This window comes from Terrapene carolina, unplaced genomic scaffold, assembly GCF_002925995.2.
Source record: "Terrapene carolina triunguis isolate 2854851 unplaced genomic scaffold, T_m_triunguis-2.0 Scaffold68, whole genome shotgun sequence".
In the NCBI taxonomy this organism is placed as follows: Eukaryota; Metazoa; Chordata; order Testudines; family Emydidae; genus Terrapene; species Terrapene triunguis.
This window is the reverse complement of record NW_020664419.1, coordinates 78,675,440-78,694,242: the sequence shown is the minus strand read 5'-3', so window position 1 is coordinate 78,694,242 and position 18,803 is coordinate 78,675,440. Positions and strand designations below refer to the sequence as shown.

Here is an 18,803-nt window from a genome sequence, read left to right as displayed (position 1 = left end):
CAGCCAAGCGTATAGTGAAACCTGTGTTAAGTGACTTTCTGAAAGAAAAACAGGTTGCTTAGTAGAAGTGATCTTTAACTAAAGGTTGATCAAAATATTAGAAGCTATGATAATTTTGTCAGGTGGTTACTCAAAGCAAAGGACTGCTTCTTAAAATATAATAGAACATGCATATATGGCAGATTCTATCAGGCTTTTTCATGTATATAGTCTCATGGCAGGCAGTAGTACTGGGAAATATTCCGAAGGCCACGATCTCCTCCTCAGACTTATTTCATCATTTGTATTCTAGTAGTACCTTCAAAATGCTAGGCACTGTACACACCCCAAAAGTGCAGCTCATACCCAAAAGACCTTACAACCTAAGCTATAAAGTGAGTGCAAAATTAATACACTGGGGACTCTTCTACAGGCCTTGTGAATAAGCTGGCTCACATGGGTGGTGAGAAAGATTTCAAAGCCAGAGTTTCACAGGCCACATGAGATCTATCAACAGTGTAGCAATACTATTCAAAGTGATAAATGCATTCTAGACCAAATATATTTATATGATCCCCTATCTTGTAGCTTACATACAGTTCTCAATGTGAAAGTGGGAAATTGTATGGTCATGATGAAAAATTAGAAGTTCATTTGGGCCTGGTTGAAGGAATATTGACAAGTCAGCCAACCTCTGAGATGCTTATCTGAACATTTTGATATTTGCTCATTGCGGCTGGTAAGTGGAAAATAAAGAGGCTCAGGAGCTCCAGCCTGATAGATCCAGGGGGAACAGGGCATAGGCAACTATCTAGGCAGAAGAGCAAGCTCTCTGCAGGGGATCATCAGTGCGAATATTATGAGTTGAACCAGGCACAATAATGAAATGCTGAATACTAGTCTCTAGAGAATAGGTATCTGTCATGGTTAATGTTCCTGCTGGAGAATGGTTGTGGGCAGCGTTTTAACGTGGCTTATGTAGTTGCAGCATAGCGCTGGGAGAGAGCTTTCCCAGTGCTCTAAAAAAGACCACCTCCACAAGGGGAGTAGCTCCCAGCACCGGAGCACAGACTACACTGGCACTTTACAGCGCTGAAACTTGCAGCGCTCAGGGGGGTGTTTTTTCACACCCCTGAGCAAGAAAGTTGCGGCGCTGTAAAGTAATACTGTCTTAATGACTCCAGTATTTAATTAGGTTATGTGTAAGAGCACCTCTGCTTCTCAGGTCATTCAAACCTATAATGACTGCATAGAACTACAAAATAAACCTATTTCCATCACTAGAGCTCAAGAGAGTGAGAACAAAAGACAAACCAAATGCAAGTTACTGAAAGAGCAGGAAACTTTAGAGCCAGAAGGGACCACCACATCATCTACTATGACCTCCTGTATAGCACATGCCACCAATACTATCCCACACACTAAGCAAATTTAGTGAAGATAGTTGTCCTTATTGGAATGAATGGAATAAACCATCACTCAAATGTCATCCAGTCAGAGCACCTAAGATGTATAAAGAGATAAGGGCTCAATAGTACAATTAGAGAGCCATATGTAACCTTTTCAGCCTATGTCCCAATTGTGTTACAGATTTGGTTTCTGGAATACACTGCTAGACAAGATAAATGTGCATGTGTGGGGGTAATAGTAGCTTTCTGATTTTGCACGTTGCATCACCTAAAGCTATGTTTACACTAGCACTTTCGTCAAACTTTTGTTGGTCGGGGGGGGCGGGGGATAGGGAGAGGGAACACCCCCAACCAACATAAGTTTCACTGACAAAAATACTGTTGTGGATAGTGCTATGTCCCTAGGAAATGTTCTCCCGCCACTCACTGGGGGTGGTTTAATTATGCCAATGGGAGGGCTCTCTACTGTCAGCATAGAGCAGCTACACAGGAGACCTTACAGTAGTGCAGTACAGCTGTAATGCTGTAAGGTCTGTAGTGTAGACATAGCCTAAGCTTACCTTTTGCTGATTCAATTTCGTTCACACCATTCCTTCTGATCCGAACCATCACTTTTCCTCACACTTGGAATTATTTTGGAGTGTAATTTTACATTAGGGTGGCCAGATGTCCCGATTTTATAGGGACAGTCCCGATTTTTGGGTCTTGTTTTTATATAGCCTCCTATTACCCCCTACCCCTGTCCCAATTTTTCCACACTTGCTGTCTGGTCACCCTATTTTACATGGACACGCAAACAGATTACTTCTATTACAAAAGTGTAGGAACATCCATATAGCAACAGCTAGATATTACCAGTAGAAAATTAGAAATTCAGATTAGTTGTAACAGCAAAAAAACCCCACTAAACTCCAGCCATGGATGGATGTAAATGGAGTATCCAAAAATGGGAGCTGTTTAGTTGTAAATGTTCTTGCCTGTGATGGCACGACATACTAGACACCTAGTATCCTACTACTGCAGACTATGCCTGAGAAGAGTCAGAGTAATCCTGCCAGAAGCTAAACTTAAACTAAATCCAGCTGGCCAGAAGAATGCTCCTCCTGCAGGAAACTGGATAAGCTTAGTTTCTTTGCCTCCCACTTTAGCTTCTTTTAAAAGGAGTACAAGAGTGATGTTAGAGAAGTCTTACCCTCATTCCCCAGAATGCTGCTAGAATATTGTATAGGATGGCAGTAGGTAGATAAGTGTTTTCACTTCACCATAAATCACTAAGAAGGGGGGGGGAAAGGAAATATGATAGAGGTCTATAAAATCATGACTGGGTTGGAGAAAGTAAATAAAGAAGTGTTATTTACTCCTTTTCATAACAAAGAACTAAGGGTCACTAAATGAAATTAATACGCAGGAAGTTTAAAACAAACCAAAGTATTTTTTCACACAATGCACATTCAACCTGTTGAACTCCTTGGCCTTCACAACATCCTCTGGCAAGATTATAACAGGATTCAAAAAAGAACTAGATAAATCCATGGAGAATAGGTCCATCAATGACTATTAGCCAGGATGGGCAGGGATGGTGTCCCTAACCTGTTTGCCAGAAGCTGGGGATGGATCACTTGATGATTACCTGTTCTGTTCCTTCCGCGGCACCTGGCACTGGCAAGGCGGAAGACAGGCTACTGGGCTCACTGGACCTTTGGTCTGACCCAGTATGGCTGTTCTTATGTTCATTTACCTTATGAACCTCAAACTATTCTTGCACTTCCTAGTTTGGTAAAGATAGACTGTAATGATGCATTTAGGATGTCTGGTATCCATTACTCCAATGCAGCTTTATAATATATGTAAGGTCACAGAATAAGGCATTATGATGTGTCTTTAGTGAAGAAAATGACAGGGGATTTCATAGTGATGGGCAAGGTGATTTAAAGCTTATTTCTGTACTACCCATCACTCATATCCTGGTCATTAAGGGCACTCAGCATGTATTTTGTTACAATGTTAAGATGGACTGTGTAAGTATGTGTTCCTAACCAAAGGTTTTTGTAATATTTGCCAACATTTTATGTTACTCCACATGTGACTCATTCTTCACGCTCAAGCTGCTACAGGGGAAAAAAGAGTAGTTCAAATGTACCCTGTTCTTTAGCTAGTAACTTTAACTGGACCAAGTTTCTTCCAGTTCTCCCACCACCTCTCTTTTCTGTTGAAGTTTTGGAAGAGTATCATACAACAAACAACAACAACTAAAATTTTCAAGAGATACTCATTCACTACAAGAACCAAGCTGGCTGTTTATTATATTTTGTCATCATTGTGCACTGCATCATCTCTTTAGATAGAAAGGTAAATGAATTACAACTATCCATATTGTCTGTAACCAGACTGTTATTCTTAAACAGTACATACTTCCAAATAAATACTAGAAGCATTATTTAAGCAGACACCTAGTAATTTCAATACTGTGCTAGTGGAAAGCACATGTATTTGACAGGTACAGCATAATCTTTGATATACATAAAATGAAAGCAGTTTTCTGTACTTCTAAGCCAGCATATGCATAATCAAATCCGGTTGCCATTCCCATGCTAGCAACAAAAGGGGGAGAGAATTGCTCCCCTCTAGACAGTACACAAGAAGAGTGGAGGGGAGAACCCCTCCACCGCCACCCTGGGTTCTCCCCTCTTCTCCAAGATGGGATGAGAGTTGCAAGTGCTGGAGCAGAGGGTGCTACTGTGGGTGGTTGATGCATCTTTAGTGGGGTGACGAGGCAGTGGCAGCAACAGCAAAGGAGAAGGACACTGGCCTATGACTGAGACCCCCTTCACCTCCTCCCCCTATGAATTTGCACCTGGGTGGGTTGAAAGAAAGAAAAATGCTCCTTACTAAAGTTGGGAATCACAGAAATAGGTGGCTGTCATACAGAGTCCACGCATCATATGGATTATGCGCCACACCAAAAGCAAAATCTGGTCAACAAGCCAGCAGAAGTTATCTGGACTGATAAGTGAAAAAGACCTACTAGATAAGGGGCTGATGCCACCTCTTCATTGCCATAGGGTGCCTCTATGCTGCACTTCCCCAGCTGCCATTTCAGTCAGGACTGCTGGCTGCTCAAAGCTATGGTGTCTTCCTTCAGATTATTATAAACTGATTCCAAGATACTGTCCCACAGTCAGCAGCCCCCAGATCAATAGAATGCAAAATTCAAGTTTATGCCACCTTTGTATCTCTATAACTGCATTTGTGCTCTTCAGACATAGCTAGGGACATGATGCTTACCATTTCCCCTCAAGATCTGAGAAAGACTTTCTTAGAGACCTTTATGAGATGCCAGTTCTTGCATTTCAAGAGCTTCTAAACTTTTGGCTCACTTAAGATTCAAGGTACAGTATTTACTCTTGCAAAGTTTTAAATTTACATGTAGGATATCAAATGACACACACTAATGACTCTAGTTCCCATTTATTTAAACAGATAGTGACAACAGAAGTTTTTGAACCCTCACTTGGGATAAGGGCACAACCAATAATTGTATCAGATACAGAATTTTAGTCTCCTACATGATCAAATATATAAAAGTTCAATGAGCGAAGTTTCTCATTAATGCTGGTCAACCAGAAAAGTCAGTCCATGATTTGTCTATTCAGTTAGAGCAAGCTTCTTCTTTAGGGATTCTGGCATTTCAGGTGGAGGTGGACGAGGAAGTCTGAAATAAACCTTGACAGAATCGTAGATGAACCACTGTAGTGCAGTCAGCGTACCAATCATAATAATACGGGCAAACAGACCCTTCCATACCCCTGTTGAGCGAAGCACAAGCATTAGCAACTGGGAAAGATTATTATATATTAACGTGGACAGGAGTTTTAAGTGCTTACCTTTGAATCCAAGCCTCACTAGAACCTGTGAAGCCGAACTGCCCTTTTCCTTGTTCAGCACAGACACCACAGAGTCAGCAGGATGAGAAACAATGGCACAGAAAACACCAGCTGAAAGAAATTTATCAATACAGTATTTAGTGTTGCTATAGTACCATCAAAGGAACTTCCATTAGCACATAACTGCTGTTAAGGGAAACAGCAAAGGAAGAAATAGGGCCACATTTCTGTGCAAGTTAGTAGCCATGTAGCAGGGAGAAGGTGGCTGCCATAGCTCTTAAATCCTGCCAGAGCCGAGTCTGCTCTTGCGTGGCTTAGGAGCCCTGGACTGCAGTCATATGCAAGCCTCACCTCTTGTGATAACCTCTACCCTATCCCAACAGTGGGTCTCTGCAAAGCTGATCCCCTAACTGGGCAGTGCCGTACTGCTCCTGTGAATCTCCTCTGTAGTGCAGATATGGAGTTTCATTCTGACAAATTTAAGGGAGTCAATTATGTAATCACTTCCTCCTGCAAGTCTTCCTTTGCTGTGCTAAGCTAGTGCTCCTGCCAAAATCTGCACCTCTTTCAGCTTAGGAGCCACAAAGGATCTCATGATTGCTCCTTATGTAAAGTGCAAGTGTTCACGGCCTTTCATAATTCAGTTGAGAGTCAAAAAAACCAAGACCATTTTTCATTTAGCTACTCATTCTTTTCATAACTTTGAAAGTTTTGTAATTTTTCCCTACCTAACCTCATTAAGAGTATCGGAGTCCCTATTTTCAATTACATAGTTTCTGGAATCACTGTAGTAAAAACCCAGGACATAATTTTCATACTTTTCAGACACTTCTGGAAGAATCAGCATTCAAAGGCTTCCTTACCAATGTAGCCAGCTGTAAATGTGACAACCAATTGTTCTGGCTTGGAACATTCACTCCGGGGCTTGGGAACCACATACTTGTAAAGAGCTTCAACTGTACGTTCAAAGCAGGCAAATTTCATCATTGTGTATGGAATCTGTCTCATCCATAAAGGAACAACACCTTTGTAGAACCTTAAAAGTGGAGAGAGTAAGAATTGTAGCAAATGCTAGCCTACTTTGGAGTGCAATTCTACTCTGAAAAGAAACTAGACAGCACTGAAGCAGTTCCCATTTACTATCTCAGCGGCCTGTATATCTAAGTTGTTTGCTTATTTTTACAGTTAGGAAATCTAACTGCCAGACCTGCAAAGTGAAGATGTGTGTTTCTGGTTCGTGCCATCTATTGAGAGAGAATTTAAACAATTGTACAGGCTCAAGTGTTTATCAGAAAGATAAGCAGCTGTAACAGGAAGGAGAAAAGTTAAGGTGATGACATTTTGTAGTCATTTCCCTGTTGTAAGTGCAAGTTAATAACTCATGTCTGCATACCAGCCAAGTCCTGATAGTGAGAAATGACATGTAGATCTACAGCCATTGATATCAGAACACAAAAGGCAAATGTGCAGGTATAATACTCTCACATGCCAATGACTCAAGCATCTTTGACTGTACAACAAAAAGTTGCTGAATATCAGTTGACTGGAACTACCAGAAACTAAAGTTAACAAGCAGAACTCAGCACAAGAGATATCCACAAAGATGGATCTAAGGAGCATGTTGACTACATTAACTTGCTGACGTCGGCAGCCTCTGTTTTAGCAATGAAATGATTTCCTGATATTCCATTTTGATATACAGAATCTTCAAAGTACCCTTCACTACTTATGTACAATATGACAAGGTAGAAAGCATCAAAGATTTTACTTAATGCTATAGCCACTATTAAGGCTAAACAGAAGAATTATTTTCCTTCGCTAATACGGATCAAGAACTTCTTATATTCCAGCAGAGAGAAACTGATACAGATACTTACGCCCATACACCTTCTTCTGCAAACATTTTTGGAGCAGCTTGTCTCAAAGTGTTAGCATATCCAGGCTGTGTCTGAATGCGAACCTTTGCAGCTTCCATTGGAGCCAGAGCAATATCAGCAAAAAACTCTGCACTGGCAGAGGCAGCCAAGTATAGTGACGTACGCCACAAATATGAGTTTTCCTGAAATCCAAATGGAACCAAAGATTTTTATACTGTATTCTTTCAAACTGAACTCAGTATTTCCATTATACAGTAAAGTGAATTAGCTATACAAATATACAACATACAAACTGGGTTTAAAAAAAAAAATGTGGTAGACAACTTAAAGCTTACCTCTCCTAGTAGGTTGCCATACAGGACTTTGAATACTTCATAGAAACCAAATTTGCAGAGCCCTTGCATAGAATATCCAAAGAAAGTTGGAGCCCATCCCTTCGCCAGACCACGAAAGCCATCTTCTTTAACTGTAACTGAGAATCCATTGAAGATGCTTTTGTATTTTTGTGGGTCCACCTAAACAAATTGAAAAGTTATCTACATGGTACAGGCAGTAGGTTCTCACACACACAAGCAGTAAGTTTTCTACCCTCTTCCCATACCACCAGGATACAGATTTCTACACTAAATTACCTTTACTTATAAACTTAATGGTCATTAACTAGTCTCAATTATTAGGCTTGCTGCTGTCAGCTGAAATTCATAGTCTTCAGATACTGACATGAGAAGTTATGCTAATCCCAATTATTTTTACTGTTTGTTCCCCATATCTATAGTCTCAACAGATGTGGCCCTTTGACTACATTAGCAATTTTGCTGGATAGCAGTCCCACACTGGAAGGATTGTGTGGAAAATTTCTATGGGCATAACTGTGCTTATGCCAGTTCCCTGAACTAGAATAAGCAGTTACATCAGTATAACCATGTCCACACTTGAAGGATTATGCCAGAATAGCAATGTCAATTCAGGATGTGATTTTACTGGACATGGCTATGCTGGTATAAAATTTAAGTGTAGACTGAGCCCTAAAGCTCACCTCACCATTTGCTCAGCAACAGAAGTAGTATTTTTCAGTTACTTGGGGGGGGGGGGGGTTGTTTTTTTTGAAACTACAAATCTTGGGCCTAACTTGTTGCCCACTTCACTATAGACTTATCAAGGTCTTACCTTCCCTCTGTCTTATTTCCTGTTCTTATTTTTACTTCTGTATACCAGGAATACATTGCAGAAGATGTACATTTTGTACTGTGAAAATATGTTTGAGTGGTATTTCAGTAATAATCCAGTAATGTTCTGAGAGCTAGTCTAGCTTTTTAATGTTGTAAATAGTAAAGGAAGCCAATTTAATACTACTGCTACATCATGAGATTGTGATAAAGATTTAGAGGACGTCTATTTCTTGCTTTTGTGCATTTAACGCTTGACATCAGCTTCTCTTATTTGAGACTCAGGGCAATATGAAAGAAGGAAATGCCACACAAAGCCACAAGAACTGATAGGGATGACTATGGGGTTAAGTGGAGCACAAATCTTTAATAAAAAAAGCAAAAGACACTCGATTTCATATAGACTGTCCATTTAGTTAATAACTCAGAAGTGTCAAGTATATATATTTAATTACTTTAAAATTCAGGACCTGATGCCTCTTTAGAGCCTGTTTTATGGAGGCAGTTTCAGAGTACAATGTTACAGAAGTGTTCAGTTACCTGTATACTTTAGAAATTAGGACTATTCCTCTATTTAGAGTAGAAGGAAGCTGACTTTATTTTAAGTAAAACATTTAACAAACTGCAGGTTTTATTTGGTAAAACATGAATATTTACTTGACTCCAGTGGTTTCAACCCAAACCATTTATAAGAGCTTATGATGCCTTCACCTGAAGCAACTAGCATTCAGTCAAATGCATTATAAGTTCACTGTATCTTTCATAATTGGATCACAACTTCCCAAAAAAGTACACCAACTTCCAGCCTTAAAGGAGGTTTAGAGATCTCTAAATGACATGCAATTCTAAATGAAACGATATCAAGATTGTTCCTTTAAGCAATCAGGAACTGTTGCACTGGCACAACGTTCACATCCATTTCTCCCAGTCTCAGAAGTTTTACCACCACTAGATGTCTGCTAGCTCTAGAAATACTGCCCACCTCACACAGTAACCTGAAAGCTAGTGAATTTCTAGCAGTTTAGAGATGTGCTTTAATCTACCTCACTCTTGGAACATAAGCCTTTGGCCAAACAGCCGCTTAGTTGTGCCATTAAGCGATGAATGTATGATAATTAGATTCTTATATTTCCACGTAAGTAATTTAAACATTCAAATGGAATGGGTGTTCAGTCTCTTCAAGTCTACTTAATCGTGTTTTACCATTTGACTGTTGGCCTACAATGCATTTTTCCTATTGTTATTGATAGCGAACCATGCAAGCATTAATTTGATTTTGCAACTCAAGTAATTCCAAGTTTTAGTATCATTTTAATATAAGTATTAGCTTCCAACTGCTATGCATTTTCCATTTGTTCATAAGAAAGGCTCAAATTAAAAACTCAATCCAGAATCCATGCACAGAAGTCCTCTGTAGTAATTTTCATTTAACTCTTACATATGCACGTCATGTATCTCAGATGCTCTGAAGGTAATTGCCCCCTACTTCCAGAATGATAAGAAACAGGCATATTATTCCTATGCCCCCCCCCCCCCCCAAGAGGTGTTTCACTAGTTTTTAGTCACAAGATACTTAAGACAATTGGTGGGAAACTTTTGCCATGAGTTATTCTAAAGCATGTTTCTCAACTGTAATTGGCTAAAACAAATCAAGCCTGAAATCTCAAAGTGGTTAGAAGTTTTCCCTATTCATCTATGCTATCGTTCATCTGCATCACAAGGATGCAAAGTATTTTATTAATCCAATAGATGTTCATTTAATCCAAAAAGAACATTAAAGCTTGATTATTTCTTCTTTCTACCTAGCACTAGTGTTAAGGTATTACATTATACCCCTTGTAAAACTCACGACATACAGCCTCTGGACTAAATATGAAAATAGATTAAGTTAAAGAAGCTTTGGAGTCCGTTTCATTCAGATACAAACCTGGATACGACATTTCACTAAATCCAGAGGTACGACTGCAGTGTGCGTCAGGCCACAACTTAGGACCCCACCAAAACCACAGAGAGCATAAAACTTGAGCGAGCCATATTCACAACTGTATTCCTCTGCAGCAAAACATAAAGACACCATGCTTTTATATAAGCCCCATGCACAGCTGGAGAACATCTTGCTTGATGGATAACTTACTCCTCCAGCTTCTGTTAGCAGACATGAATCACACTTCATAACCATGCTTTATGAGTTTTACCACATTCAACATGCAAAACAAACCTGAATTCTGCATTTAACCAGGTCTAGGGGAACCAATGCTGTATGTGTTGTGCCACAGCTAATAATCCCACCAAGGCCACAAAGGAGAAAGAATCTGCCTGAGCCATATGCACAGCTATATTCCTCTGTTTAATCAGAAAGAAAAGTGTTAAAGTTTGTACACTTAACTGTACAAGTCTGAAGAAGACACTTAGTATTTCATGTTTAAAATCCATTTCCAATAATCATCCAGCACATTAGATTGGAAGTAATTGCCTTAATGATTTCTATCTCCCTGATAGAGATACTAGCTGGCTAATGGGTTGCTCAAATACTACAGCACTGGCTCCTGGCTTCACTCCTAATTTTTTGGACGAATGAAAGAGCAGCTAGGTCGAGTTCCAGGCCTGCCAACTTGAAAGTGTCCATTTACATTCTCATTTGTCAAAGTTTTCACTGAGGGAGTTTGTCCTTTTAATGAAATATTGAGCCAACTATTTACGTTTTTAATTTAGTAGAGCACCTCAGTCTTTACATTTGAGTTTTATTTAGGTTCAAGCACAAATTTAACACAGATCGAAAAAAAGCCATTTGAAGAGCTAGAAAGTGAAATAGTGCAGACCAGGCCAGAGTCCTAACAACGCTGCACTGGTCGTTAGACCAGGTTAGTTGAATCAGCGCAGCTTTGGTAAGGACACTTACATAAGCATGATTAAACATATGTAAGAGAACCCATATACATGAAGTCGCACTGGCTAAACACAATACCTCTAGTTCAGTGGTCTCCAACCTTTTTATGCACAAGATCACTTTTTGAATTTAAGTGCAACCCAGGATCTACTCCACCCCTTCCCCAAGGATCTGCCCCACTCACTCCTCCTCCCCTCCCCATCACTTGCTCTCCCCAACCCTCACTTTCAGTGGGCTGAGGGTTGGGTTGCGGGATGAAGTGTGGGTCTGGACTGGAGCCGCGGAGATTGGAGTATGAGAGGGGGTTCCGGGCTGAGCCAGGGGCAAGGGGTTGGGGTGCAGGAAGAGATGAGGGGTGCAAGCTCTGAGAGGGAGTTAAGGTGCAGAAGGGGGCTCCGGGCTGGAGTTCAGGAGGAGTTATGGAGGGCTGACTCCAGGAGAGAGCTCTGGGGCGGGCTCCCACCAGGCAGCACTTACCTCAGGCACCTCCTGGTCGGCAGCACAGCAGGGCTAAGGCAGGCTTCCTGCCTGCCCCAGCCCCACACCGCTCCCGGAAGCCGCCATCACACCCCTCTGGCCCCCTCTCTGCAGGGACTGCCCCCACAGCTCCCATTGGCCGCAGTTCCCCATTCCCGGACAATGGGAGCTGCAGGAGCAGTGCTTGCAGGGAGAAGCAGCATGCGGAGCAACAAGAACACCCTCTCCCCCCTCCCCGCCCTCCAAGGGGCCCCAGGGGCAGAAATACTCAAAGTAATCTTACATCCAAAAGTTACACTTTCAGAGTCTTATTCTGGGATGTTTCCTTCACATGAAGCCACACTTAAAGTATTTTCACCTTTGTTACTGTACAATAAAATTATTCCGCATAGAGACAATGACAAGTGTTACACTTCTTCTGTTTACTTGGAAGTCAAGAATCAGGGACAGTACCAAGTGGCATCCAAACAAAAGAAAGATGAATGTTTACTCTAACCTAAATATAATAAAGCAAATAACTTAAAGGACAACTTTCCAGAAGAATACACTGTGGCCAATACCACCTCTGCAAGAATAGGCAAGTACAGTTTCTCAGGAATAATCCAGAGTCTTGGTTAGAACAAAGTCAAAAGTACAACAGTTATTTTCTCGGGAACCAAATAAAGCCTCTCTGAAATGATAATAGGACAGAACTGATAAGCCAGTACTAATATAGGGCATATTCTACAAAAGTCATATACTTCACACTTAAGAATAGTCTTGACAGAGAAAGGATGATCTTATGCTAGGTGCACTTGACTAGCATCAAGACTAATGGATTCTGTTCCCAGTGTGTCTGTCTGCAGCCTTGGGAAAGCCACTGTTACTTATGCAGCTCAATTACATATCTATAAAGTGGTGATTATACTTTTCTACATCCTGGAATGTAAATTAGTATGCAAGGTGCTCAGTTACTCATCACTGAAGAAAAGCCTGTATTTATCCCTCTATGGCATCCTTAGTCTCTTTGCAGCACATTAGTGTCTGTGCAACCAAGAAAGGAGAAAAGTAAATAATGAAGTAGACGACCATCTTTTCTTTAAGAAAAGATATCTTAACTGCATATTCATTTTATATACTAAAGCCCAGCGTTTTTAATGGGAAGGCAGTGTGGTTGAGAGGCTAGAGCAGCAAACCACAAATCAGGAGACCTGGGTTCTATTTCCAGCTCAGCCACTGGCCTGCCAGGTGTCCTTGGACAAATCACCTCACCTCTATAGCCTGGTCCACACTAACCCCCCCACTTCGAACTAAGGTACGCAACTTCAGCTACTTTAATAACGTAGCTGAAGCCAAAGTACCTTAGTTTGAACTTACCGCGGGTCCAGACGCGGCAGGCAGGCTCCCCCGTTGATGCCGCGTACTCCTCTCACCGAGCTGGAGTACCGGCGTCGATGGCGAGCACTTCCGGGATCAATTTATCGCATCTAGACAAGACGCGATAAATCGATCCCAGAAGATCGATTGCTTACCACCGGACCCAGAGGTAAGTGTAGACCTACCCTATGACTTAGTTTCTCAGTCTATAAAATGGAGATAGTGATATAAACCTCTTTGTAAAGAGGATGGAGATTTAATGAAGAAAAAAGTGCTGATATTATTAACCAGAAAATTCCTTGATATAAAAGTGTCACTAATTTTTAATTACTATTGTTACACATACAAGATTAAGGTCATGACATGATAGAAATATTTTTCATTTGCCACACTGCAGAGTTTCACAGCACTTTATGTATAGAAAGATGCCTTTATATTGATTTTTTAAAAAAGAAAAAAAAAAAGCATAAATTAGAGATTGAAAATTTGGCTAGGATATTCAGCAAGAAGGGTGGTCCAGATTTCCAGTTTACTTACAATTATTTGTAAGTCCTTCAAATGGAGTTCACATTACAGAAAAAAATCCAAGCCATTCAGGATTTTCAATACATGTCAGATCTATTCCTTCTATTACCAAGATCTTCCTCTTCCCTTTAAAAGCTCTGGTGGGGGCCATATGAGATTTACTTTCTACAGGTAACATGCCCTTGCTTTAATTTAAGACATGGATGTTGGGTCCAGCCTATGGTGATATGTGCCAGGCAAATACCTAGAGGAAGGAATAAGTGACTAGCAGCCCGTGTAGTCTCTACCAGCGCTGTCCTGGGTGGCTGTGAAGCAGCAGCAGCAACACTGCCCTGTGCCCCAGCCCAGTTTTCAGGGGCTCACGCACTGGAGAAGATGGCAGCTCTGGCTCTCCCAGAAGCGGGGGACACAGGCCTGCGGCCTGGCCGCACCAAGGTTACAGCGATAGAGCCGGGCCCAGAGGCGCCCCGACCGTGACGCACTAGGGGTGACCGTGAGCTACCCGGGCGCAGGGCGGGGCAATCGGACCCTGAGCACCTGGGACCCGACACAAGCCGGGAAGGCTCCCCCGCCCCGTGCCCTTCCTTGCCCTCCAAACATCACCGGAGAGGCCCGCGCGAGGCGGCCCCTCCCCAACCAGGCCGACATGCAGGGCGAGGGCGGTCCCCACCCCCCAAGCTCCGGCGGGCAGAACCCGTCCCATCCCCACGATGGAGGGACGCGGGACGGCGGCAGCGGCCTCCCTTCCAGCTGCTCCATTTACCTTCGGCGATAGCGGCGGCCGCCAGGCTCCTCCTGGGGCTGGGCGGCTCGGCGGGATCCGGGCGCTTCCTCACGCCGTCCTGGAGCAGCTGCAAGTGGGGCGCGTGGAATGGATTTAGGCGGGCGAGCGGCGCGACGGACGAGAACATGGCGGCCTGGGGAGAGAGGCGGACACGGAGCAGGAGTTAGCAGGGGCCGCGCGCTCGCCGGGGCACAGGCCGCAGGCCCACAGCGAGCAGGACCCAGAAGCCCCGTCCCGCGCGCTCCGGGGATAGCACGCGCCGGCTCGGCCCAGCTCGCTGACACTCACCCTCTAAAATGGCGGCGGCGCCCACTCAAGTTCCCGCTGCTCCACCGGCAGCTCCGCTCAGAGGCCGACTAGCGACCCTGCTCAATGACTTTGTCCTTCTCCGGCGCAGGGGGCGGGGCAGCCGGCCAACAAGCGGCGATATGATTGGCGGAGAAGCTCAGCGGACAGGCGTCACCACGCTGACGTCCTCGAAAACCCAACCCTCGTCTTCTCACGCATGCGCACTCCTTTATACCACTACCCCGCGGAAGCGTCCGGTGCAAGGGGGAGGGGGAGGGGGAGGGGCAGAGCGAGTCATTGACTTTCCTCGGACTATTGGGGCCCCGGCACTAGCCCAGCCTGCTGAGTGCGGGGGGGCTGATGGGGTGACGCTGCTGGCGTCAATGGAAGCGGAGCTCTAGACAGTCCATTTCTGTGTCTATATGGGGGACATTTTCCAGGTGGTTTTAAATCAGTCCCGCTAACCCGGGTTTGAAGGGGTTCCATCGTGACGCGGCCTCCAACGGGCCATCTCTGCGGCCTTGGCAAGTTGTGACATCCGTGTAGTTGGGCCAGATTTAGAACCAGGCTGAAAATGCCCCACCCCCCCAGGCGCGTGCCAGGTACCTCAGTAAATGTACCTAATTGTTAGCTCCAGTGTCTGCCCCACAGAAGCCCCTGTCTGGCCAGGCCATCCAGTCACCTCTTTGCAACTCCTCATCCTGAGTATGGAGAAAACCTAGGACCTTGCTACCTTGTATACCTCTGGACTGGACAGCCCCGAGTTAGGAAATGTTGAGTTTATCATCGCTTTTGTGTTGTAACAATGCAGTCATGCCTAGGGTGTTTACTAAGGCTGCCAGAAATAAGTTGCAAAGAAATGTCTCTATTACTTGATGTGTGCGAGTGTTCTTGGGAACCCCCAAAGCTAGAGCCTGAAGAGCCTAGTATTTGGACCACCACAGTATTCATCTCCAAGGTTGTGATAAATCTATCACGGTACCAGATAGCTACAGACAGGTGTACTACTACACTCACAGCAATGACCTGCAATGGGGTCAGTTACAATATCTGTTATACATTCCCCTTCCCTGTCTTCTTTTATTGTCTGTTTCTGTTATCCTCTCATATTTCTTTCTGTCCAATTTATATTACTTCACTCTCTGGCCCTGTTTACACTAAGGGGAAAGGGCAATGCAAAAAAAACCCAGACAAACCCATAAGCTGAAACAACTTCATTTTGTATCCACAGCACCTTGTATCCACATACAACTGTCAGACATTTCACAAGAGTTAATTGTAAGCATTTGGTTCAGTGCCAGAACCAGGAGCCTAATTCTTCACTGCTTTGCACCTTGTGTGGTCATTTGCACCTGTGAAAAATCAGTGTAAAATTAGAATTCTCCACTCACATATACCAGTGGTAGTATTTTACATCCACTTTGTATTCACTTTTGCACAGATGTAAATGACTACATCAGGAACGAGTAGTGGAGAATCAGTTCCCATGTCTTTAGTTCATTTCAGGTCTGAAGCAATACATTCTGCAACTATTTCTGCCCATTGTAAACAGGAAGCTGTAAGCATTGCAGCTGCACAATTTCAGATTGTCCTCCTGATCTCCTTGCTCCATCAGATCTCCTTTTGGTAAGCCACGCTTATGTTGGAATAAGAGTATTCACACGAGAGGTTATACCAGTATAACTATATGTCTGTAACTTGGTAACATTTCCCCATATATACAAGACCTTATTCCAATGTCCAGAACATATCCTATGGATAAGAAACAACTGTTTAATATTAGAGGCCAACTGAGGTGATTAAGAAAAGGTCATGCCAAAAATGGTTTTGTATCACAAGGAAGCACTTTAGAGTTAACATTCTAGATTGGCTCTGGAACAGAAATCACAGTTATTGTGATTACAGAAAAATAGCTCATGGGCTTTAAATGAGATATATTTCCAGCTTTATATGGACCAAATCTATGTAACCTATAATAAAAGATATGCAAGTATCAGGAAAAAATGGATGAGACCGAGCTAGATTCCTTGACATATTGTACAGACTGAAAAATCCATAGTTAAAGCTGCCATAGAACACCAGCTTTGCAGCACAATTTAATGTCTGGTTCTATTAACAGAAGGTGGTGTTACATAAAGTAGGGGAAATATTCATTCATCTACTGTGAACTAAGTACACTGCAAGTTACTCAAACACTGAGAATTTCCTCCCATGTTTATTATTTTTTTGCCTCTACTGATAAATCTGTTTGGGATTTACTTTCTCTGTGTGTAGGATCTAGCCAATTTGCAGACCTTCTCATGGTTTATATATTTTATAAACAAAAAAAGTAAATATATATTGTAATTGTTATAGGCATCATTATATTCTGCCTCAACTAACCCTCACCTTCAAACTGGTGCACAATAGCAAGTACTGTAAGTACCAAGCAGGAGCACAAGTACAGTTGTGTTTATTGTTATGTTTATTTTGCTAGGGGAATTCTCCAGGGAGGGCAGAAACAAAGGGGAAGAGAAGGGAATAAAAGATACACAAATAAAATTTAAAATGGTGGGCACTGAGTATCTGATCCTGCCCCACTTAAATCAATAGGAGATATATCAGTGACTTCCATGGCTGCAAAATAGAGCCCTAAGAGAGAGTGAAAAATAACAGGTGGAGCATTGCATAAGAAAGAAAGGGCAGAGAAGGGTGAAACAGAAATTCAAGAGGAAAAAGATGAGAGACTGCAAAGAGAGACAGCGAAAGAGCAACTGTTAATGGTAACTACTGATATTGATTTACTTTAACATGCACATAATTTGTGCTGCTCACAAAAAAAATGGCCTTTTGTGTTCAAAATGCATCAGCATGACACATCACTATTTGATGACACCCTTCTTGCTCTCTGTCAGATACAAAACTATGCACGATGGTTGGTGAATCATTTTTTTCAGTCCTTTTTCTGCATTACAGATTTTATTGTTTTGGAAGCAACATATTATGGCACAGTTTAGTTTTGCCGATATGGACAGACCAAACATTTTTTTAACTTATGAAACAACATAACAATCCTGTAAAGACTTGGGCAATAGCCTGGATCTGCAACATCATTTTAACATTTTGTCCTACCACTCACCCAATCCCACCTCACCCCTAGTACAAACTCTGTTATAAACACAGTGGCCGGGAGTGGTAACAGTTGTAGTACACAGACAAGTGTCACAGGAGGATGAGAGATAATTGCTAACCTTTCTTCTGAAAACTTCCAGCTGGTTTGATTTTAAATTCAATTAAATGTTAATTGCCTTAGAATCACAGTGTTGTTGTTTTCTGTATTTCTTTTGACTGGTGTAAATTTTTAGCTGTTACATTATCTGGAAATACTATTTTGCAGAGGTATGCTCCAACATGAGCCTTGTACTTCAGTTAAAACCTTGCAGATTTCTCCTGGGGAGTGGGGAGAAGATAGGGGCATGTGTTTGTATTATTTATACATACCCCATACATTTCTTAGTTTTAGGAGCAGATAGCTTTTCCTTCCATTATCAGGAGGGGGTATTGAGTTTTTGGGTATTTGAGCTGACCATTTGACTGCTTTAAGTGTGGATTTGGAAAGGCTGGTCAGTGAATTTGAAACATTTCTGCCTGTATCCGCATTAACTTCGTTTATTACAAAGGCATTCTATCAAAATGTAGATACAGGAAAGGAGGATACAGGAACAGCTATAATGCAAGATTTAAAATAAGATTCTTCTATTTTCTGTTCTTTGCTAAAATTCATATTCTGCTGTTACCTTTCACTCTTCTTCTTCCTCCTCCTTAAACAAGTTGATTTTCAGAAGACACCCCTCTCAGAGGATTTCTTGGTTGTTGACCAAAATAACTAAAATCATATGTACTAAAATTTGATTGTCTTCAGAGATGGCCTTTGTAGACCTTAAAACTCCAGTACTGTATCTCATACCCCCACCCCAAGTTGAAATGTAAAGGGAAAATATCACCTATCATGTTGGGGGTGGGGGAGAGAGGGAGAGAGAATTTTTCTAGCAATTGCAATGATAACCTTGACAATGTTAAACAATACAAGCCTGGGTCACTGATTTCCCTTGAGAAGGTTATTCACAGTCTCCTCTCAGTGACTCAGGGCTGTCCTTTGGGAACTGGAAAAAACATAGTAATAGGTCCCTTG

General features: G+C 42.3%; 1 protein-coding gene and 1 non-coding gene across 2 annotated transcripts; both read right to left on the bottom strand.

The window, feature by feature from the left end:
* Positions 1-4,840: 4,840 nt before the first annotated feature.
* Positions 4,841-14,732, bottom strand: SLC25A3 (solute carrier family 25 member 3). Its single transcript, XM_024199846.3, has 8 exons — positions 14,633-14,732; positions 14,324-14,477; positions 10,243-10,367; positions 7,485-7,664; positions 7,150-7,331; positions 6,136-6,308; positions 5,273-5,383; positions 4,841-5,194 (listed from the first exon to the last, which is right to left on the bottom strand). Exons 2-8 carry the CDS (start codon positions 14,469-14,471, stop codon positions 5,034-5,036), a joined length of 1,080 nt encoding a protein of 359 aa, XP_024055614.2. The 5' UTR covers positions 14,472-14,477; positions 14,633-14,732; the 3' UTR covers positions 4,841-5,033.
* On the bottom strand, positions 6,653-6,895 carry LOC112106538. The gene has a single exon (XR_002908110.1). It is a non-coding gene; the product is annotated as a small nucleolar RNA SNORA53 (small nucleolar RNA).
* Positions 14,733-18,803: the final 4,071 nt, after the last annotated feature.